This window comes from Leptodactylus fuscus, chromosome 7 (genome assembly GCF_031893055.1).
Source record: "Leptodactylus fuscus isolate aLepFus1 chromosome 7, aLepFus1.hap2, whole genome shotgun sequence".
NCBI lineage: Eukaryota > Metazoa > Chordata > Amphibia > Anura > Leptodactylidae > Leptodactylus > Leptodactylus fuscus.
This window is the reverse complement of record NC_134271.1, coordinates 21928851-21953359: the sequence shown is the minus strand read 5'-3', so window position 1 is coordinate 21953359 and position 24509 is coordinate 21928851. Positions and strand designations below refer to the sequence as shown.

At 40.7% G+C, this 24509-nt stretch overlaps 1 protein-coding gene across 1 annotated transcript; it reads right to left on the bottom strand.

Annotated features, from left to right (window-relative positions):
* Positions 1–7481: 7481 nt before the first annotated feature.
* Positions 7482–20028, bottom strand: LOC142213107 (uncharacterized). Its single transcript, XM_075281298.1, has 9 exons — positions 18985–20028; positions 18512–18552; positions 16086–16202; positions 14018–14101; positions 13223–13306; positions 12188–12310; positions 9457–9517; positions 8055–8157; positions 7482–7960 (listed from the first exon to the last, which is right to left on the bottom strand). The coding sequence occupies exons 1-9, from the start codon at positions 19811–19813 to the stop codon at positions 7792–7794; spliced, it is 1611 nt and encodes a 536-aa protein (XP_075137399.1). The 5' UTR covers positions 19814–20028; the 3' UTR covers positions 7482–7791.
* Between the last annotated feature and the right edge of the window lie 4481 nt (positions 20029–24509).

Sequence of the window (24509 nt, the reverse complement as noted above, 5' to 3'; positions counted from 1 at the left end):
GTGAGGTAAATACACGAGGGGACTCTGTGACTGTATATATCCTGAGGTAATACTGCAGTATATATGATATATCAGTCATATCTATGAGGTAAATACATGAGGGGACTCTGTGGCTATATACATCCTGAGGTAATACTGCAGTATATATGATATATCAGCCATGTCTGTGAGGTAAATACATGAGGGGACTCAGTGACTGTTTATATCCTGAGGTAATACTGTAGTATATATGATATATCAGTCATATCTATGAGGTAAATACATGAGGGGACTCAGTGACTGTTTATATCCTGAGGTAATACTACCGTATATATGATATATCAGCCATCTCGTGTGTGAGGTAAATACATGAGGGGACTCAGTGGCTGTATATATCCTGAGGTAATACTGCAGTATATATGATATATCAGCCATATCTGTGAGGTAAATACATGAGGGGACTCTGTGACTGTATACATCCTGAGGTAATACTGCAGTATATATGATATATCAGCCATATCTGTGAGGTAAATACATGAGGGGACTCAGTGGCTGTATATATCCTGAGGTAATACTGCAGTATATATGATATATCAGCCATGTCTGTGAGGTAAATACACGAGGGGACTCTGTGGCTATATACATCCTGAGGTAATACTGCAGTATATATGATATATCAGCCATGTCTGTGAGGTAAATACATGAGGGGACTCAGTGACTGTTTATATCCTGAGCCATAATGAAATCTTACCCGCAATACCAAGGATTACTTTCAGAAGAGCTCCCAGTCCGAAGAAAGAACCAGCAGAGTCAACAAAAAGTCATGAAGCAGAGATCGTAGCAGGACAGGGAAAAAATAAGAGTGCTGCTCGATGTTGCCGCGCCTCGAGACTCCTTGCTTCATGCATCTGGGCCTAGTCAGCAGCGGAAAGCCACAACCGAATACCAATGCCCCTCATTGGCAGCCTGTCGCGGGTAGTCAGCAACCAGAATATGGCGCCAGAAAATGCAGAGGAAAGTCTCTTCATTTTCCACCATGTGAACGGCCCCTCAATGTTGAACCAAGGCAAATAATGGCAACAACTGCATCAAATCCTATACCACAGGAGAAAATTTCCAGATCCATCATAACCTTGCCTGCCAATTGCAGTATATCATTCATCGTATAGAATGATCCAATGCAATATGTAGGGAGAACCATTCAATCATTAACCCCCTCCTTACGTCATCGCAGTAGTACATAAACATCTACCGTAATAGTACTTTAAATATGATGGACGCTCCTGGGCTTCCATTTTGGCGAGGAATGCCAGCAACTAGAATGTGATCTGGTGCTGGCGTTCCTTGCCATGGCAGTCAGGAGCCTATTGAAGGCTCTCAGGCTTGTCTGGCCAAGATTTGTATGACAGACTGCTGTGTGTAGCCTGTCATACAAATGCTGATATTTTGCAATGCAGTTACATTGTAATACAGTGTATTAGTGGTCAGACCTCTGGGTTAGCAGACCTCTAGTAAATGCAATATAAAAGATAGTAGATAGATAATATATTCTGCCAATTTTAGTCACAAATCCCTTTCCAGGCAAAACCTACAAGAAATAACTTGTATAGACATACCCACCATAAAGAAGACACTAAGGCCTCCTTCACATCTGCGTTCGGTATTCCATGCGGGGAAGTCCGCATGAGGACCCCCTGAACGGAATACCGAACGTAATTGGAAGTGTGGGCCAGTGAAAGCACATGGACCCCCTAGACTATAATGTAGTCCGTGTGCTTGCCGCCAGATCTCCGCAGGGATCATGCGGACAGGAAAGTAGTTCACAATCTACTTTCCTGTCTACATGATTTGTGCAGGCAGCGCTCGGCAAGCACATGGACCCCATTATAGTCTATGGGTTCTGTGTGCTTTTACTGTACACCGCTTGCAGTTGCGTTCGGTATTCCGTTCGGGGCAGTCCTCATGCGGACTACATGAACGGAATACCGAACGCAGTTAGGAACGAAGCGTAAGATATAGAGAGAGATATCTTGGTGACTTCTTGTGGCAATAAAAAGAAATACACCCTAACTAAGTTACTATTGTTACCGATGATCTTGTGACAGAGTGTATACCAGTAGTATTTCCCCCACTATGCTTCAGGTAACTATACTCATCATTACTTTGGAATAAACTCCTATGTTTAGGGTGTTTTTTATCAATATCCACCAATTTATACATTTACACAAACAACCACTTAAGTAATGAGTATTATGTATTATTATTATTATTATTATTATTATTATTATTATTATTATTATTATTTATCTTATATGTATTTCTTGGTTTTCCATTATTGATAATACATTCATGTGCATTATATATTTAGTTATTGCATGTCATGTAGCCTGTCACAATTTGTAATTATACATTGTATCCTCAAGCTGTACATAGCAGTCATATGTATCACCTTTATTGTAGCTAATTCAATGGGGGTAAAATATCCCTACTCTCAGGATTGATGGTTGTCTCAGTAGTGAGCAGATGATATATATTTTTTATGGCATAACCCTTTAAGAACAGAAATAAGAGAAGGACATCAGCTCTGCTTTTGAGTAGTTATTTTCCATTTATGAGATGTTGTCTCCCTCTTGTGGACTGCAAGTTAGCAGCTGAAAATCCATATGCCAAACTGAGGAATAGGGATGGGCAAACCAATTTGTTTACAACTGAATTTGACTCAAATGCTTCTGGTTCACCTAAACACAAAACTTTAGGGGTTTGGCAGCTACACTATTATAGTCTGTGTCTCCTCAGACCCCAGAGTATAATAAGTGGAGGCCTAGGGGAGGTAAGTAAAAATAACAAATATGTATACCCACCTTGCCTCAATCTCCAGTGGTGCCCTCTTCAGGCATCAAGCCCCAAGGGTCCAGACCTCAGCAGTTAAGTGCGTCACGTAGACATCACAACTCTGGGTCTTAGCATTGTGACATTACCACGTCCCACTTGACCACCCAATCACAGGGGCTAAAGATGCCAGCTGGAGGCCGTAAAAGGCCTGAAGAGGACATAGGAAGACTTGTAGATGCCACAAGAATACCCAAGAGCAGTGAGGGATGATGAATATCACTTCCCCTGGGCCTCCACTTATTATACTCTGGGGTCTCAGGAGACCCCAGAGTATAATAATAGCACTTTCATACCCACTGACAAACCAGTGGGCCAAATTTAATGAAAATTTATCAAAACAAAAATCTTGAGATTCCTTGATCTCTAGTGAAGATTCAGCAGGGAAGAGGATAAGCCTCCTGTCTACAACACTGATAGGATGGCAAAAACTCTAGAGGGAAGACATTTTATAAGAGCTTTCCTTTATGCTTTAAAGGGATTCTACCATTAAAATCGAATATTTTAATGGTAGGCTATTTTTCTCATACCTTTAGATGTCCTCTTTGTGCCGCTGTTCAGTAGAAATCCCATTATGCAAATGAGTTATCTTGCAGCACTGGGGGCGGTCCTCAGCACTCAAACAGCACTGGGGGCATCCACATAGCTGCGAGAGAACTCTACATCTATCTTCTTCAGGAACGGCCTCTCCCTGCGTCTTCTTCCAGCACTGGGGGTCAAACTTCTAGGCCTTGGGCAGAGCCGACTGCGTATGCCCACAGGCCACAAGAAAATGGCCGCTTACTGTGTAAGCAGCCATTTTTCTTGTGGCCGCGGGCATGACATCTAAAGGTAGGAGAAGAATAGCCTTTCTTAAGGCTATTCTTACGTGTGATCAACAAAAAATTTGATTTCAAGGGTAGAATCCCTTTAACTCTTCATATGTCCAAAAAATAGGGTAGGAGGATAAATGTTGGTTCTGTTCCTACTTGAGCTATGAGCTGAGTTCCATGAAGAATTCTGTCACTGTAAAAGATAAGACTAGCATGACATAAACTTTCTGGCTTACGACAGAAACAAAGGCAAAGAATTGAATATGCGGTAAAGCAGCTTTAATGAAAGGAAATTCATCATATCCTTGATATTTTGTCACCATACTCTTTAGGCTGCCATTCATTAAGAAGACACATAGTGACAGAACAGCAGCTACTGTAGTCACGCCCTATTGTCTCTGATCACAATGCTGTAGTCCTGGCTATTGTTTGCTGGGTCTCTCCGCACTCTGAACTGACGCATTGTGGGTTTTTTGTGATTTATTTGGAAGGTGGTGACCTAGCATTATTCATGGAATCATTTCATCCTTTCACTTCTTGAAACTTTTATTTTATAGAAATATATTATTCATATCAGGGCTCCTGATGGTAACTACTAATGTGAACAGGTGAACGCTAGAGGAGTCAAGATACTGCAACAAACAACAGCAAAGTGTTGACCATTAACTTTACGGAGCAAGATGTCAAGACAGCAGGTATTAACCACGTATCTGCTGGAGGTAAAAGTCAAGAAATGGCAATACACAATGCTAGATAGATAGATAGATAGATAGATAGATAGATAGATAGATAGATAGGAGATAGATAGATGATAGATAGATAGATAGATAGATAGATAGATAGATAGATAGATGTTATTAGATAGATAGATAGATAGATAGATAGATAGATAGATAGATAGAAATATACAACATGAAGTCAAGAAATGGCAATACACAATGCTAGAAAGATAGATAGATAGATAGATAGATAGATAGATAGATAGATAGATAGATAGGAGATAGATAAGAGATAGATAGATAGATAGATAGATAGATAGATAGATAGATATATAGAAGATAGATAGATAGATAGATAGATATATAGAAGATAGATAGATAGATAGATAGATAGATAGATAGATAGGAGATAGATAGATGTTATTATATAAATAAATAGATATAAATATACAACATGCAGAAAGAACAGATATGATGTTTTGTAGGAATCACAGTGATCACTGAATGTAACGCAATGGACGTGCCTTTTATGCCCGGTTCACATCTCCGTTTGGTAATCCATTTGGGGAGTCCTCATGGGACCCCCGAACGGACTACCGAACACATTGGAAAGTGGTGAAAGCACACGGACCCTATAGACTATACTGGGGTCCGTGTGCTTTCCGCACAAGGAATGCGGACATGAAAGTATTTTTCTGTCTGCATGTTCTGTGCAGACACCGCACAGAAAGTACATAAACCATGGTCTGTGTGCTCTCCGGTTGTCAATGAATTCGGTATTCCATTCGGGGGGGGGGTCCCCAATCAGATAACCAAACTCAGATGTCAACCAGGCATTACCATGACTGACAGGAGGCCCACTGACACCTTGTTGTCTAAGGGCCTGCCAAGAGCTGGATTTGGCCCTGAATACACTACATAGACCAGAATATTGGACCCCAACTACTGATCATTGAATTTATGTGTTTCATTGACTCCCATTGCCAGAGGTGAATATAATTGTGCGCCAATCATTTGTGAGAGACTGCTCATTCTAAAGAGGTCAGAGAATTCTAGCATGGTATTGTAATAGATATAGGATGCCACCATTGCAAGAAGTCTGATAATAATATTAAGACCACGTGCTCAAGAAGAACAACTATCACCACCATCATTTACACTGCAGGCTTCCTCAGCTCTGCACCATATAATGAGGGGAGCTGGAGGATTTGGTTGCGTTACCTAGCCACCATGACAACTCCTCAACCATGACAACTCTTTCCAGTATCTACTACTTCGAGCCTCCAGGTTCCCTCCAAGGGTTAAAGCTTTGGTATACCAAGACATTTTAGACAACCAAGGGCGTAACCAGGTCCAGAGGTTTCAGTCGCAAGGGGCCTTAGGGGGCCCATAAGCACTGGCATCAGTATTGAGATTGCAGCTTCCATCTGGCCCACAAGCCAAGGAGACCCCCAGATTACCCTAACCACACTAAGGTGGATTAAACTCCTTAGCGGCCCCAGACAAAAGATTGCATCGGGGCCCACAAGACATTAGTTACTCCACTGTGGACAACTGTATGCTTTCAACTTTGTTGAAACATTTTGGGTGAAATATAAATCCTCTCAATTTTATTATATGGGGTAAATAATCTGGATATGGCATACATTCAAAACATTCAAGACAGAACCATTTGTTTTTTTGCATAGAACTAGAATTACATAAATTATTACTTGTTTCATTGTACTATTGAGTTATTATCCCATTCTTACTTGTGACATTTGCACAGTAGTTAACAACTTGTAAAGTGTTTCACTTGTGCTTTGTTATGTTATTGGACTTTTAGAAGCGGAGAACACGTAAATCTTTTATGTTCTACTAAAGGGATAGATAAATAGATAGATAGATAGATAGATAGATAGATAGATAGATAGGAGATAGATAGATAGATAGATAGATAGATAGATAGATAGATAGATAGATAGGAGATAGATAGATAGATAATAGATGGATATGAGATAGATAGATAGTATACTATAGAACTTTTTTTTTGCAATATGAAGGAAAATTTCTGGTATCTACCTCTCAAAAGCTTGTGCTATATTAGTGTAACTCCCTTTTTTTTCTTTCCATGTTGAATGAAAATATGTTGCACTAGGCAAAAGTAGCCTCTGAGATCCTTCCCATAGAGCAGCAGGGGAAGCACTTATTATATGTATTTATATACGTTTGTTGTAAGCTAAAGCCAAGAATGGCTACAAAAGGAATGGAAAACATATAAAACTTTTTATACTTCTAATTTCTGCTCAATCCACTCCTGGCTTTGTCTAAAAAAACTCAGCAAAATCTGGAAAAAAAAAAAGCTTCTGGCAATTTTTCCATATTGTTTTAAATTCTTTTTGGAAAATTGACAGCCGGCAGTCAAAATTTTACTATTTTCTCAGAAACTAGACATTACTTAAAGAGGACCTTTCACCACCTCCACTAATTCAAGTTCTTAGCATCTGTTAATAGTCACCACTCTACTGATTCCAGCGGAGTTGTAATTTTCTCTCTAGCCCCCACCATTCCTGAGCTACAATGACAGGTAGTTTTGGTGCCTGATGTGCTATTTAAGCTCTGTAGCATCAGAAGCGGTTGAGTCTTGCAGTGGGGTGTGACTCAGAGGCAGCCAGTGCCAGAGCTCAGGGTCACACCCCTTGTCTATCCTAGCTGACACCGCCCTCCTGACAGTACAGAGCCTAAGTAGCATATCAGGAACCAAAACTAACAGCATTGATTACTCAGAAATGGTGGGGGCTAGAGAAAAAATTCCAACTTGGCTAGAATCATCAAAGCAGCCCCTATTAAATGAGTATGGAAATCCATCAAGGTCCCGTCTTATGGTCAGGCCTTTTGCTTTCCTGTATCCTATATAATTATTTTAATGACACCTTAACACTTAAAACATATAGGTGACCCAACCAATAAAACTAAATTTAAACAAAAGACACAAGAAATTTTCAGTTTATAATGCATATAAGACTTTTATTAATATATAGTAATCCATCAGGTTTTCTAATGGTACTGTATGTGTGCTCCAGATATAGAAATGTGAACAAGCTGCAATATATTTGTCTGCATATATATGAATGTGCCAGAAGGATAATACAAAGAATAATGTGAGCGTGGTTTCAATACCAAATCGGTAATAGCAGTATCAATGATAAACTTATATTATCCAATAAAATCCAATATATACATCTTTGGAATTTTTTGGAATTAGGTGATAGAATTGATGATAATCTACCAGTTTTATAATAATCTAGATTATATTTCCATAAATAAATCTTTTTCTAAAAATATTTGTGATATCTTCAAGACCAAGACTGGTTTAGCAGAATTTAGCAAAGGTATAATTTATAGAAGCCATGTTATTCTGTGAACACACAGGCTGCCCCCCTACATGCACATTGCAGAACGTCGGTGTAACTGTATATCTTCCATCCGGTTTTACATAACAATTGGACTTCCTTAGCTGTGGTTTTCGTAGGTTGGCAGCAGGTGCAGTCGTGTTCCACCATTTTTGGAAAACTGGGGTGTCTAGAAAATTGGTAAAAATAGATTAAACTTTGTTCATGTCACAAGATTAAAAAATCTACTAATATATTTAGGCCTGTTAGTGTATATTACAAACCTGGACATAGAGGAGCAGTAACCTCCACAGTTTGTTATAGTCACATTAGCCGTGCAACCTTCACTTTCTATCACCTTCCAAGACTTCATCACATCACATCTGCCTGTAGAGGAAAGGAGAACAGTCCTTATTTGTTACAGGCCCTATTCACAACTGCATTCGGTTGTCCGTGTGAGAAGTCTGCTTAGGGACCCCCAAATGGAAACCTATACACATTAAAAAGTAGTTCCATGGAAAACCTGCGGACTAGGGTTGAGCGATCAGGATCGGAAAAGATCAAATCCCGATCAGCGATCGAGCAAATTTCACGATCGGAATCGGCTGGAAAATGACCGTAAATCAGATTTTGAAATCTCAGGATCGGCTTTTCCCATAGAGAAGCATTGACTAGGGTTGAGCGATCGGGATCGGGAAAGATCGGATGCCGATCGGCGATCGAGCAAATTTCACGATCAGGATCGGCTGGAAAATGATCGTAAATCGGATTTTGAAATTGATCCTGAAATCTCAAGATCGGCTCAACCCTACTGCGGACCCCATAGACTATAATGTGGTCCGTGTGGTTTCCACTCAGTTTCCACACAAAACATGCTGAGAGAAAAGTCCTGCAAGTGGAAACCGGGTGGAAACCACACGGACCCCATTATAGTCTATGGGGTCTATGGTTTTCCTGAAGGTAACTGCTTTTTAATGGTTTCCGTTTGGGGGGTCTCCAAGCGGTCTCCCCGGATAGAAACTCAAAAGCAGATGTGAACAGGCCCAAGATTGTCATTTATGATTATTTAAGAGACACATGAATTCCAGGTCAATGTTCTGCATGTATGAGTAGGATTTAAAGGGGTTGCCCAGACTATGATATTGACTGATGTGGTCTCTTCATTATTTGCCAATCACAGAGCCAAACACTGTATAGTGACTGTACTTGGTAATACACGCGTATCACATTGAAAGCAATAGGGAAAAAACCTCCCATTGATTTCAATGTTTCAATGATTTGAATGGGATATGTTTTGAGCACTCACACTCTGACACGTGTATACGTGTCAGAATGCACACGCGTTAACTCCGTGTGAACGGAGCCTAGATGGAAAATGAGCAATACCTAAAGTTTCTACAATATTTGTCATTTAGCCCTTTCTGCAGCTTAAACTAAAATAAGTTATACACTAAGGACACGGGACGTTGCTAAGGAGCACCAGGGATAGGTAAGTATCGTCTGTTTTGGGGGGGTTTTGGTTGTTTTTTTTTCACTTTCCCCGGCCCTTTTGCAAAAAAACCTAGTTATCCTGGACATTCCCTTTAAGTTTTATAGTACTTTTTTTCTGTGATTCCTATTATCATGCCTTTAAATTATCCTTTTTTTTATCAGTAAGCAATTGAATCAGGCAATCTTTAGACTTACGTGGCTCACAATGCTGGATAGTGCAACATCCATCTGCACTTGTGAAGTCAACCACTATGCCCTATGGGGGAAAAAAACAACAAGATCATCTTGACAAAATTAGAGATGAGCGAACAGTAAAATGTTCGAGGTTCGATATTCGTTTCAAGTAGCCCCTCAATATTCGACTACTCGAATCGAATATCGAACTCTATTATAGTCTATGAGGGGAAAATGCTCGTTTCAGGGGTAGGCAACATTTGATCAAATTATACTTACCAAGTCCACGAGTGAGGGTCGGGCTGGATCCTCCGAGCAGTCTTCTCCGTGCAGCTTCCCCGCGGCGTCTTCCGGCTCTGAATTCGCTCTGCCAGGCATCGGGCCCACACTACAAGTGGACATGCGCAGTCGGCTCTGCCCAGGCCCGATGCCTGGCAGAGTGAATTCAGAGCTGGAAGACACCGCGGGGACTCTGCACGGAGAAGACTTCTAAAGGTAGGAGAAGAACCAGCGTTGATTGGCCGACTGTATAGCATTTGGCCAATCAATGCTGGTTCTGCATCGAACTTTTACATTCGAATAGCAAGTGGTACTTGATTGAGTACGAGTATTTTGAATACCGTAATATTTGATTGAATACCTACTCGATGGAGTACTACTCGCTCATCTCTAGACAAAATATCAAAATTGCAATTGAAATGTTACATTTGTCCCATATACTTATTTCCTGTGACTCAATCTGAGAAGGGGTGAACATTGTACACAGTCTGGACTTTGGGTTCCTCAATATAATAATAGCAGATCAATTGAGTAGTTTTATGTCATATTATATTGTTATAAAACTAAACAAAAAATTTCAGACATAATGGGGCACATTTGTGGTATTAGACATATTTATGAATCTGTCGTACAGGCCTTCATAAGGCCGGGTTCACATCTGCGTCTCGGCCTACGTTATGCAGGTTTCCATTTCCTGCCTGAAACTGGGCAGGAGACGGAAACCTGAAGGCATTTCTCAAACCTATTCAAGTGTCCAGCCGTGAGTGCCGTGAGTATTTTGTGCTCTCCGCAGCGAAACCGTTTTTTTTTTTTTTTTTAACTGGACACAAAGTTGGACATGCTGGACTTTGTGTCCGGTTTTAAAAAACGGTTTTGCCGTGGAGAGAACAAAACGCTCACAGCTGGACACTGTCTGCAGAAGACGGAAACTCGACAGACAGAGACCGGCGCAGATGTGAACAAGCCGAAAATATGGAGTGTTTCTAGAAGCTCCAACATCCTGACTCAAATACCGCCACATTAAAAGTGTCTAAGGGCGGGTTCACGCCTGCGACCGGTCTCTGCTTTGTGGGTTTCCGTCTCCTGCCCGAGAAACTGGACAGGAGACGGAAACCCAGCAGTCAGTGTCTGCCTGAGTGCGTTTTCTTCGCAAAACCGTTTTTTTTTTAACCGGACACAAAATCCTGCATATCTGACTTTGTGTCCGGTTAAAAAAAAAAGTTTCACCGCGGAGAGGAAGAAGATGCTCACAGGTGGACAATTTGCGAACCCATTTGAAAACTGCCTGCCGGTTTCCGTCTCCTGTCCAGTTTCTCAGGCAGAAGAAGGAAACCTGCAAAGTGGAGACCGGGCGCAGGTGTGAACCCGCCCTAACTTCACTATGAGACAACTATTTGGCGCAAAACATGTCAACAAAACACTTAACTCTAGGCACAAATATTTGGCGCACGCATCAAAAACCCTACAATTTTTGGAGCAAAGTAAGCAAACACAAATCAGGAGACAAATATGTGGGGAACAAAGTAAATGGTCGTAAATTCATAAGTTTGCGCCATTTTACACTCGGTCTACTTTGCATAAGAAAATCTGCGCCATATTCATTCTTTTCTGTTTCATAAATGTGTTGTAAAGTGAGACACTTCTAAACCTCGGCCATTCCAGGGCTTATTTTTCAGAAGGGTCTATCCAGACGTATTTTTCAGTTCATCTGGTGTAGACTGGTCATACATATGTCGTAAACGCCTTGCACTATAAATTTTGCCGCAATTGGAGACAGAAACGTAAAAGTAAAAGTGCTTCCTTTGCTGCCCTATAAAAAAAAAGGCTCTTGGAAGCTACTTTTGGGTAGTGTACTTTTTGGTAAGAGTTCATTGACTTCCAAATATGCCTTTGACGCCATTTTGTCCAGCTGAAAGACTTTGAGATGGGGCGCAACTTTATACTAAAAGAATCAGGATGGTCTTTTTAACAAATTGTCCACCATTTAAGCCATTCTGTTCTTGCTTTTCCGTAACATGGGGCCTTAGCCAGCGCCGCACCTCCCATGAGGCGACCTGAAGCGACAAGCTGTCCTGAACTGGCTTAGCGTCACCGTCTCGGCAGCCCGGCACGGGAAGCGAGTGGTGGATTGGGGCGGCCCTGTGGACGCAGCGCTGTTCCAGCGGCCGCCCCTCACGCTTAGCAGAGAGCAGGTCCTCTCCCTGCCTGCTCTCTGCCTGCTAACGACGCTCGCTCCGCTCGACCCCGCCCCCTCTGCTCGGCCCTGCCCTGCCGCCTCCTCCGTGGGGGGGGCTTTCTGACGTCTGCCTCAGGCGGCACAAACCCTAGGTTCACCCCTGGCCTTAGCCTAAGACTATCTAGTCTAACACTGTCTAAAGGTTAGATAGTTTTAGTTTATCTGCCCCTCTGTCTCCAATGGTATGTATGTTGCTAACAGTTAAAGTATCACCTTATAGAATTTGCTATACTGTACCTGTTCACATTTCAAAGGTCTTTGCACTGGGCATGACATGACCTTTTTGACAATTTTTAATGTTTGAGGGTCACAGTCATAAGATGTGCAGTTGTCACTGGGAGGGCGCCATACTTTTCCAGGCTGTAAGATAAAATAATCACATTTATAACAAATCTTTCTCTAGTTTGGGACTGATTTATGAAACTCCAATATAACAGTTCTTTCTGCAGGCGCTATCTCTAGTCTTAGTGAAGTTTTAATTAATTCAGCAATAGACGGTGTGAGCGCTATCTGCTATGGTGATCTCTCACGCTCATGCCCCCAAGCCACTATTCTGTAGGAATACAGGTGGCAAACTTCGTGAGAGGTTTTTGAGGTTTGGCCGCCATATTCATTTTGTATCCAAACCTGAAGTTTTATTATTATATTCTGGGATCTCTTCAGACCCCAAAGTGTAATAAGCAGAGACCCAAGGGAGATGCGGTAGTATAATAAACAGTCATACTCTCCTTCCCTTACCTGTCCTGGGCTCCCTCTCAGGGTCCGGTGTTCATGCCTGAGCATCTTCTGGCCTCCTCCAGCCTTCTATGTGTCACCGTCCCCAAAGGACCAATGAGGCCTGTGATTGAACCTCAGTGGTCAAGTTAGGCACATGACATCATGGTGCTTTGATCCAAGTATAACAAACATTGGACGCCATGAGGAAGCCTAGGTAAGGTATGACTGTTTATTCTATTTTTGCACTTACCCATGACCTCTGAAGAGAACCCATAGTATAATAATGATCCCTGGATGGTGCACCCAAAGCAACTGTAACAAACTTCACTTGTTACAAACCAGTTCGGTAACAGGTTATAGACTCTAGATTTTAAGGACACGTTGATCCTGGGTTTTTATACTGTTTGCCAGATTGAAGTCGGGTAGGAATTTTTTCCCCTGAAATGGGGCAATTGGCATAAGCTTCATGTTTTTTTTTTTTTTTTGCCTTCCATAGATCATAAGAACTGCAGCACATCATGATATGAATACCTGGTGATACAAGCGCCCACTTACCTTAATAAGCAAGGTGTTATTTACGGAACAAACGTCCAGGTCACAAGTCTCACAGCATTTTTCAGGTAATGTTTCTGAATTATTCTGAAAAATAAATTTGGATATTTGTATTTCTCCTATGTATCCACATCTATCTCCTATTCTCCCATCTATCTATGTATCTATCTGCATTTGCACCTTTGTGGCATCGAAACAATATACTAAAATTATCATGACATGAAATGGTTAAAAGGAGTGTATCACCAGAACCGAGTCTACCAACCTACCTGGGGATAGGGTCACCTGAATCAAAACGGTGTTTTCCCTTTATGAATTGGTGATTCATTGGTGCTGACATACCACCATTTTGTGAGCTCTTTGAAGCAACAAAGGGATTATCATTGCTCCAAAGAGGTAAGTGACAACACCCTTGTTGCTCCAAAGAGCTCATTTGCATATTAGCCAAAACAATGATACCTAAGCAATGGAGATTCACAAGGGGAAAACTGCTCTAAGCCCGAGGCCTAGAAGTTTGAGGCCAACCCCCAGGAGAAGACCTGTTCCTGAAGAAGATGGAGGCGGTGCTGGAGAGTTGTCTTGCAGCATTGGGGACGCCCCCAGTGCTGCGAGAGAACTCATTTGCATACCGACAAAAACCAGGATTTCTACGGAACGGAGGCCCAGAGAAGACATCTAAAGGTAGGAGAAGAATTGCCTTTCTTAAGGCTATTCCTACGTAATAGGCAGAAAAAATTAAGTTTGAATGATAGGCTCCCTTTAAATATATATTGTATGGTCATAACAAACTGGATATACCTTGTTTGAAATATACTCGTAGAAGCAGACTTGCTTTATACACTTCCCGCAGCACTGCCCAGGTACTTTTGTGTATGAATACCCCTAAAAGATAAAAAAAAATATGTCCAATACAAGTACTGTAAATGCATGAATTTTTTTTTATCATTGATTAACTAATCTGTTGAAACTTTAGCGTCATCTTAATAACTTGAAGCTCCTGGCCAGCAATGATAAATCTGTAATGGGGCCCCTACAGTCCAAGTCTGTCTGTAATCTACATCTCAACATCCTCAGTAGAAGGCCATTCTTATTTCCTGACATTGGAAAGTTCCCAAAAATACCAGAACCATAATTGTCATCAACTCCAAAGAAGTTCCACTGTAAAGATTTCCAAGGCTAACCATTTTCGCCTAACCCTAGTTTCTACTTGTGCCATGCTCTGTCATTCTTATCTGCCGTGGATCCCAAATGTCAGAGAACCCGCCAGCTAAAACAGCGAACACCCATGGACTCCACAGACTATAATGTGATGGAGTTTCTTACAGACACAGATGTGAACGAAGCCTAAATCCAATAAATGGCAGTCAATGGCACTCATCCCCATGTATCACATAATCCCCTCAGAAGAGAGATCCAACTCTTCTGATTGAAATGCTTTTTTTTAATAAATGGGGACCTTTTTCAACATAAATTTTTATGCCAATACTGTGGCACCAACTTTGTAGTATAGTGGAACGTGATGAACTAGGTCACAGGACATGTCTAGCTGTAATGGTGGTGGGCAGTGGTGGTAGCTGTAGCAAGATGAGTGGCAGTATAGCATGGATTAATGTGATAAACCTCAGCTTTCATATGATAGCAGAAGCATGTATAGATTATAGGTGGTATCAGTGGCGTAATTAGGAATGGCGGGGCCCCGTGGCAAACTTTTCACATGGGCCACCCTGACCGACACGGACACCGAACACCGACACGGACGCCCCCTGAGTATGATAATAGTGTTTGTGGGGACCATGGCATCACTTACCGATCCCGGCCCCTGCCATGATCGGTAAGTAAATAGGGCCTGTTAACGTAATGTAGCGGCTGTCACCGGGCTGCTGATGTTCCGGGCCCTGTGGCAGCCGCTACCCCTGCTACTCCGGTAGTGGGTCGTATAAAACTGGAGATACGGCCATTTGAAGTGACCATCTTGACCTTTAGAAAATACAACATCTCTATACACTGATGACACAAATGTGTACCAGTTTTCCTGGTAACAGCTGAGTTAGACATTTGCTATGGAGAATTTTAGAGCCTGTTTTCTATTAAAAGGAAGTTAGATAGGTTAATTAAGTATATCAGAAAATCATTCACAAATCACGCCAGAGCACAATAGCAATAAAAAAAAAAAAATATAATATAATGCTACGGTTTAGCGCCAGTTCACACGGGCAAAGAGGGGGAGGATTATGGCGCGTAATCCACGTCATAATCTGCCCCCTCACAATGGTGGTCTATGTAGACCGCCAGGATTCTTTTTTCCGTGAGCGGAAAAAAGAAGTGGGCTGCCCTTTCTTCAGACAGATTCTGAGACTCAGTGGCGGCAACAACCTCTGGAGTTGGCGCATTCATTTGACCGCGACAGTCGTGGCAGGCGGGTTTTGACCCGAGATTGACGCGGCTCACAGCGTCACTCTCGGTGCCAAAATCCACTATACCGCCCCATGTGTGAACTAGCCCTAAAGCTCAACTTGAAGCAAATGGATGGACACTTACAAAAGAGAGGAGTCCCTAATGCAGAGTAAAAAAAATTTAATATATCCATCTACAGAGGTTAGAGCTTCTACTTGTTTAGATGGTAGTAGAGTTACATGAGGAAAGGGAAGCAGTGAGAGCAATTCAATACTACAGTAGGCCTTATGTCATCATTGACCCCAAACCTGAGGCATGGTCTTCCTCTATTAAGAACAACATAACAATCCTTAAGATTACAATCATAAACATAAAGTAAGAGATATCGTGAACTTACGTCAATCCACTGCCCTTGCTCACGGTGTAAACATGTAAGATTATTTATAATATGCATTGTACTAAGTGCACTTACCATCGGGCAGGCTGTGTCACAAGTTATCTTTGTGCATGTCACCACTGCAGCATTGTCTATTACTGTGCACTTGCATATGAGACAGCTTTCTGGATCTTTTGGAACAAAGGATCCCACCTGGAAGTATGTAAAGTATTCTAAGATATCAATTCTGATTTTGCAGATACTGTAAAAACATGATAATATATTTTATATTATTATATTATATTATTATATTATATAATATTATTATATCAGTTTCTATTACAGGCTGCCTAGCACAGCATATATCTAATTGTTTATTAATGTCAGATGAATTTTTTTCCCCTTTTACATGATGCATGTCAACTTGGTATCTATTAATTGGTGATTTATTTATTTAATTTTTTATATATAGTGTTGGCCAAAAGTATTGGCACCCCTGCAATTCTGTCAGATAATACTTGTGTTCTTCCAGAAAATGATTGCAAGCACAAACTCTTTGGTATTAATATCTTCATTTATTTTGCTTGCATTGAAAAACACAAAAGAGAATGAAAAAAAAAAAGTCAAATCATTGATCATTTTACACAAAACTCCAAAAATGGGCCGGACAGAAGTATTGGTGCCCTCAGCCTAATACTTGGTAGCACAACCTTTAGACAAAATAACTGCGAACAACTGCTTCCGGTAACCAGCAATGAGTTTCTTACAAGGCTCTGCTGGAATTTTAGACCATTCTTCTTTGGCAAACTGCTCCAGGTCCCCCCTGAGATGTGAAGGGGGCCTTCTCCAAACTGCCATCAAGAGATCTCTCCACATGTGTTCTATGGGATTCAGGTCTGGACTCATTGCTGGCCATATTACAAGTCTCCAGGGCTTTCTCTCAAACCTTTTTCTAGTGCTTTTTGAAGTGTGTTTTGGGTCATTGTCCTGCTGGAAGACCCCTGACCTCTGAGGGAGGCCCAGCTTTCTCACACTGGGCCCTACATTATGCTGCAAAATTTGTTGGTAGTCTTAAGACTTCATAATGCCAGGCACACAGTCAAGCAGTCCAGTGCCAGAGGCAGCAAAGCAACCCCAAAACATCAGGGAACCTCTGCCATGTTTGACTGTAGGGACCATGTTCTTTTCTTTGAATGCCTCTTTTTTTTCCCTGTAAACTCTATGTTGATGCCTTTTCCTACTTTTGTCTCATCTGACCAGAGAACATTCTTCCAAAACGTTTTTGGCTTTCTCAGGTAAGTTTTGGCAAACTCCAGCCTGGCTTTTTTATGTCTCTGGGTAAGAAGTGGGGTCTTCCTGGGTCTCCTACCATACAGTCCCTTCTCATTCAGACGCTGACACTGGATAGTACGGGGTGACACTGTTGTACCCTCGGACTGCAGGGCAGCTTGAACTTGTTTGGATGTTAGTCGAGGTTGTTTATCCACCATCCGCACAATCTTGCGTTGAAATCTCTCGTCAATTTTTCTTTTCCGTCCACATCTAGGGAGGTTAGCCACAGTGACATGGGCTTTAAACTTCTTGATGACACTGCACACGGTAGACACAGGAACATTCAGGTCTTTGGAGATGGACTTGTAGCCTTGAGATTGCTCATGCTTCCTCACAATTTTGCTTCTCAAGTCCTCAGACAGTTCTTTGGTCTTCTTTCTTTTCTCCATGCTCAATGTGGTACACACAAGGACACAGGACAGAGGTTGAGTCAACTTTAATCCATTTCAACTGGCTGCAAGGTTAATTTAGTTATTGCCACCATCTGTTAGGTGCCTCAGATAAGTAACAGGTGCTGTTAATTACACAAATTAGAGAAGCATCACATGATTTTTCAAAAAGCGCCAATACTTTTGTCCACCCCCTTTTTATGTTTGGTGTGGAATTATATCTAATTTGGCTTTTTGACAATTCTTTTTGTGGTTTTCCATTGAAGACAAATTAAATGAAGATAATAATACCAAAGAATTTGTGATTGCAATCATTTTCTGGAAGAACACAAGTATTATCTGACAGAATTGCAGGGGTGTCAATACTTTTGGCCAACACTGTATATATTTTTGGAGCAATTTATTTTCTTCCTTATCATCTATGTGAACTATTCATTATTTATGAATGTGTTAATTAGATATGTATGTATTTTATATCTTATTTTGTTTGTTTAATTTTTGTGGCTGTATTTTTTTGTTTACCTGATATATATATATATATATATAACCATGATCTTTTGCAATAATTCATTTATTAGATGTAAGTACATCATAACTGGTATTACTTACATCCTCATTATTATTTTTGATATGGTCCAGTGTTTTTCACAAGTTTAACCCCATTATATGTTCCTTGTAGAGGAAGATGATTATATTTTTTTGCCCCTCCTCTATATTTGAGTTAGGCCACACAAAAATTAGCACAAACACATAGAAAAAGTTTGGCAGTTTAACCACCCCAACAACCAATATATGACTCACCTTATATGTTGAACCATCATGAACACAAACATTAGGCCTTTCTGCATAGGGGGAAATACATATTTAATAAAAATACACATAAATAGAAATAGATATACTGTATATGGATTTTATGGGATAGAGCAGTAGATAGATAGATGATAGATAGATAGATAGATAGATAGATAGATAGATAGATAGATAGATAGATACAGAGGTTCCTAGTGGATCTAAGAGTATTATATACTATGTTTTAAGCCACTTAAAGTGTGGCTCATCCAGAAGTCATTCCATTCACACCTTTTTCTTTGGCAACGCTCATAAACTAAAACACAACTACAAATATTGGAAAGTTTAACTTGCATTTGATAACTTGGTAAAGTAAATTAAATCGCAACGTTAAAGACTGTTGAAACTGCTAATATAAGAGTAAAGTTACGCTTTTCTACAACTATGTGCCATAAGAAAATAATGTTTGAATTAAGAAAGCTTACCTATTGTGGTACTTGAGGAGGTTTGAGAAGAACTGTGCTGTGTACTTGTCCTTAAAGTCTCACGTGAAGATGGACTGCTTCCAGCTGATGTTGTTACAGGCGACTTAGAAACAGTTTGCGTTTCAGGTGTACTAACTGATACAGTTGTCGTAGGTAATATAGTTGTTGTACAATTATATTTATCACAACAGAGATAACGCAGTTCATAATTAAGACACATTGTAAATCGTCCTGGATTATCGCTGTTACTACAGTGTAAACCTGTTTCTATATTACATGTGACTTTTTGAGAGAGCTGTTCCATTGGAATTCCACGATATGAAGTAGATCTACATTCTATTTTTCTGATGAATTTCTTATCACTGCACACCTTTATTCCATGAGCTGTTGCTTTTTCAAAGTTCTCTATATCGCCTCCTTCCTTCTTAGATGTTGGGTGATCCAAATCAATCCATTGTGACCAAAAGCATTCATAACAAGAAGTTGGTAATGTTACTGTAGTAATAGAAGTTGTAAGAGATGATGCCGAGGGCTCACCACTGGTGGTTTCCGATATATTTGTCGTTGTGCTTGTCGTGGTATGAATCACTGTTGTTGGGGAACTAGAGGGAGTGTTTGGAGTTTGTGTAGTAGTAGGGGATCCAGTAGACGGTATTGTTGTTGAGAAGGTAGATGTTGATGGTGATGTAGCTGTGCTTGTCATGGTATGAATCACTGTTGTTGGAGAGCTAGACGGAGTGTTTGGAGTTTGTGTAGTAGTAGGGGATCCAGTAGACGGTATTGTTGTTGAGAAGGTAGATGTTGATGGTGATGTAGTTGTGCTTGTCATGGTATGAATCACTGTTGTTGGAGAGCTAGACGGAGTGTTTGGAGTTTGTGTAGTAGTAGGGGATCCAGTAGACGGTATTGTTGTTGAGAAGGTAGATGTTGATGGTGATGTAGTTGTGCTTGTCGTGGTATGAATCACTGTTGTTGGAGAGCTAGAGGGAGTGTTTGGAGTTTGTGTAGTAGTAGGGGATCCAGTAGACGGTATTGTTGTTGAGAAGGTAGATGTTGATGGTGATGTAGCTGTGCTTGTCATGGTATGAATCACTGTTGTTGGAGAGCTAGACGGAGTGTTTGGTGTTTGTGTAGTAGTAGGGGATCCAGTAGATGGTATTGTTGTTGAGAAGGTAGATGTTGATGGTGATGTAGTTTTGCTTGTCGTGGTATGAATCACTGTTGTTGGGGAGCTAGAGGGAGTGTTTGTAATTTGTGTAGTAGTAGGGGATCCAGTGGATGGTATTGTTGTTGAGAAGGTAGGAAGAGGTAATGGAGTAGATGTGCTGGAAAATGTTTTGGTACTTGAACTCCCAGAAGACCCTTCAGTTGTTCCTGTAGGTGTAGATTTTGTACTAGGCTCTAAGTGTGTTGATGTTGATGTAGTTGTTGTACAATTATATTTATCACAACAGAGATAACGCGCTTCATAATTAAGACACATTGTAAATCGTCCCGGATTATCGCTGTTGTTACAGTGTAAACCTGTTTCTATATTACATGTGACTTTTTGAGAGAGCTCTTCAATTGGAGTTCCACGAAATGAAGTAGATCTACATTCTATTTTTCTGATGAATTTCTTATCACTGCACACCTTTATTCCATTAGCTGTTGCATTTTCAAAGTTCTCTATATCGCCTCCTTCCTTCTTAGATGTTGGGTGATCCAAATCAATCCATTGTGACCAAAAGCATTCATAACAAGAAGTTGGTAATGTTACTGCAGTAATAGAAGTTGTAAGAGATGATGTTGAGGACTCACCACGGGTGGTTTCCGATATATTTGTTGTTGTGCTTGTCGTGGTATGAATCACTGTTGTTGGGGAACTAGAGGGAGTGTTTGGAATTCGTGTAGTAGTAGGGGATCCAGTAGACGGTATTGTTGTTGAGAAGGTAGGAAGAGGTAATGGAGTAGATGTGCTGGAAAATGTTTCGGTACTTGGACTCCCAGAAGAGACTTCAGTTGTTCCTGTAGATGTAGATTTTGTACTAGGCTCTAAGTGTGTTGATTGTGATGTAGTTTTGCTTGTCGTGGTATGAATCACTGTTGTTGGGGAGCTAGAGGGAGTGTTTGGAATTTGTGTAGTAGTAGGGGATCCAGTGGACGGTATTGTTGTTGAGAAGGTAGGAAGAGGTAATGGAGTAGATGTGCTGGAAAATGTTTCGGTACTTGAACTCCCAGAAGACCCTTCAGTTGTTCCTGTAGATGTAGATTTTGTACTAGGCTCTAAGTGTGTTGATGTTGATGTAGTTGTTGTACAATTATATTTATCACAACAGAGATAACGCGCTTCATAATTAAGACACATTGTAAATCGTCCTGGATTATCGCTGTTGTTACAGTGTAAACCTGTTTCTATATTACATGTGACTTTTTGAGAGAGCTTTTCAATTGGAGTTCCACGATATGAAGTAGATCTACATTCTATTTTTCTGATGAATTTCTTATCACTGCACACCTTTATTCCATTAGCTGTTGCATTTTCAAAGTTCTCTATATCGCCTCCTTCCTTCTTAGATGTTGGGCGATCCAAATCAATCCATTGTGACCAAAAGCATTCATAACAAGAAGTTGGTAATGTTACTGTAGTAATAGAAGTTGTAAGAGATGATGTCGAGGGCTCACCACTGGTGGTTTCCGATATATTTGTCGTTGTGCTTGTCGTGGTATGAATCACTGTTGTTGGGGAACTAGAGGGAGTGTTTGGAATTTGTGTAGTAGTAGGGGATCCAGTAGACGGTATTGTTGTTGAGAAGGTAGGAAGAGGTAATGGAGTAGATGTGCTGGAAAATGTTTCGGTACTTGGACTCCCAGAAGAGACTTCAGTTGTTCCTGTAGATGTAGATTTTGTACTAGGCTCTAAGTGTGTTGATGTTGATGTAGTTGTTGTACAATTATATTTATCACAACAGAGATAACGCGCTTCATAATTAAGACACATTGTAAATCGTCCTGGATTATCGCTGTTACTACAGTGTAAACCTGTTTCTATATTACATGTGACTTTTTGAGAGAGCTCTTCAATTGGAGTTCCACGATATGAAGTAGATCTACATTCTATTTTTCTGATGAATTTCTTATCACTGCACACCTTTATTCCATGAGCTGTTGCTTTTTCAAAGTTCTCTATATCGCCTCCTTCCTTCTTAGATGTTGGGTGATCCAAATCAATCCATTGTGACCAAAAGCATTCATAACAAGAAGTTGGTAATGTTACTGTAGTAATAGAAGTTGTAAGAGATGATGTCGAGGGCTCACCACTGGTGGTTTCCGATATATTTGTTGTTGTGCTTGTCGTGGTATGAATCACTGTTGTTGGAGAGCTAGAGGGAGTGTTTGGAATTTGTGTAGTAGTAGGGGATCCAGTAGATGATATTGTTGTTGAGAAGGTAGATGTTGATGGTGATGTAGTTGTGCTTGTCGTGGTATAAATCACTGTTGTTGGGGAACTAGAGGGAGTGTTTGGAATTTGTGTTGTAGTAGGAGATCCAGTAGACGGTATTGTTGTTGAGAAGGTAGATGTTGATGGTGATGTAGTTGTGCTTGTCGTGGTATGAATCACTGTTGTTGGAGAGCTGGAGGGAGTGTTTGGAATTTGTGTAGTAGTAGGGGATCCAGTAGATGATATTGTTGTTGAGAAGGTAGATGTTGATGGTGATGTAGTTGTGCTTGTAGTGTGTGATTCTGTGACCTTAGTGGTTGTAGTTGTACCATTATTTAATTCCGCAGGTGTAGGGGGTGTTGTCGTACAGATATCTTTAATCGTAACAATTTGTCCATTTTCACCACATTTCATTTCTGTGCAAGGTGCATTTCCATTTGGAATTGTTGTATTATATTCATATTGCTTGCCTTCATGTTCACAAACACATGCTTAAAAGCAGAAAACATATTATGATTAATATTTGTGCAATATTAGTACATTAATATTATTGTATTAACTTTAAGAGACCTTTGGTCCAAATTTCTATATAATTTCATTTATATATGTTCATGGGGACTCAATTTATTTTTATGATCCAGAGCTCTGAATCACATACTTCAGCTGTCTGAAACAGTGCCACAGATTATGTAGGAGTCCCATTCTCGAGATTGCTGACCTTCCCAGTTGTTGGAACCCTAACTTTCAATGCCTATGTGTAGCTATTATAGTGGAACTGTGCCTTGCTGTTAAAATGGGGCTGTTTCACACCATTATCCTAGCTATTATGATATTTCTAGCTACTAGGATATTAGCAGCAGAAAAAATGATCAAAGACAAATGTAAAATGTGCTGCAGCCATAATGGGGATATTAGCGGCAGAAAGACTGATAGCACACCGTGCTTGAAGATGTATACAGTCATAGACCAGATTGCACAGCACCACCCTGAAGATATTTCAACTTTTCATGAAAACTTAGGTACCCTTTAAATAACAGATAGAGATTTTTTTTCCAGAAACAAAGCCAAACTTGCCCATGACCTACAATTTCCTGGCACAATCCAAGGACAATTATGGTGCTGTCTCTGGAAAAGCAGATTATTATTTTTTTTCAGTTCTTAGAGACTCTCATCAAATACACAAAAAGTGAAGGCATATGGTTTATTTACATGCGTTTTAAGAAATCGGAAGCACTTACCATTGTCATCGTATTGGCAATCGATACCGTCTTGCATAGTACAAGTACTGAAAAAACATAAAAGTACAATTTTTCATTTTGTTTTAGCCTATGTGTTTTCCCACCTATAGACAGCCCGTGGGAATGTTTCCCCCCTTCATCACTCTGATCTACTCTGTACAACCACCTCTCCCTCTCAGCTGTTATCTCTAACCCCTCGTTCACATCTGTGTTTGGTAATCTGTTCAGGGTGTCCACATGGGGACCCCCCGAATGGAATACCAAATGCATTAGCAAGCGGTGTGCAGTGAAATCACAAGGACCCCATAGACTATATGGGGTCAGCCCATACAGCTCTCCAAGTGCTGCCCGCAGAAATCATGCGGACATGAAAGTAGATCGTGAACTACTTTTCTGTCGGCATGTTCTGTGCGGACACTGCGCGGAGAGCACACGGACCACATTTAAGTCTATGGGGATCCGTGTGCTTTCACTGCACACTGTTTGCAAATGCGATTGGTATTCCGTTTGGGGGGTCTCCATGCGGACTCCTCAAGCAGATTACCAAACACAGATATCAACCAAGGGTCACACTGAGATAGGGTAGAGGTAAGAGAGCTGACATAGCCAGGAACAAGCCATTTTTTGGCGCCCATCATATGGCTGCATTAGTATCAGCTCAATTAAATTGAGCTATTCTTATGACCGATGCCAGTTTTCATGGATTCGTCAATAGACTCACAGCAAGGAGAGATGTGTGAAAACGGATGCCCCACAGATGGAAAATGGCCGTGAAAAACATGCCTTTTACATGGCCATTTTGCACATCAGTCATCTGAATAGAGCCTTAGAGTTTTCTTATATTTTATATATCTGGCTTCACATAT

Bases quoted from the DNA above. Each gene is read 5' to 3' on its own strand.
- LOC142213107 (XM_075281298.1), bottom strand. From the start codon at position 19,813: ATGACAAGCACAACTACATCACCATCAACATCTACCTTCTCAACAACA. The intron at 12,311-13,222 runs GTAAGTGGGCGC...TTTATCTTACAG, and splicing joins ATAACACCTTGCTTATTAAG to CCTGGAAAAGTATGGCGCCC. The intron at 9,518-12,187 runs GTACAGTATAGC...TTTCCCCCATAG, and splicing joins GACCTTTGAAATGTGAACAG to GGCATAGTGGTTGACTTCAC.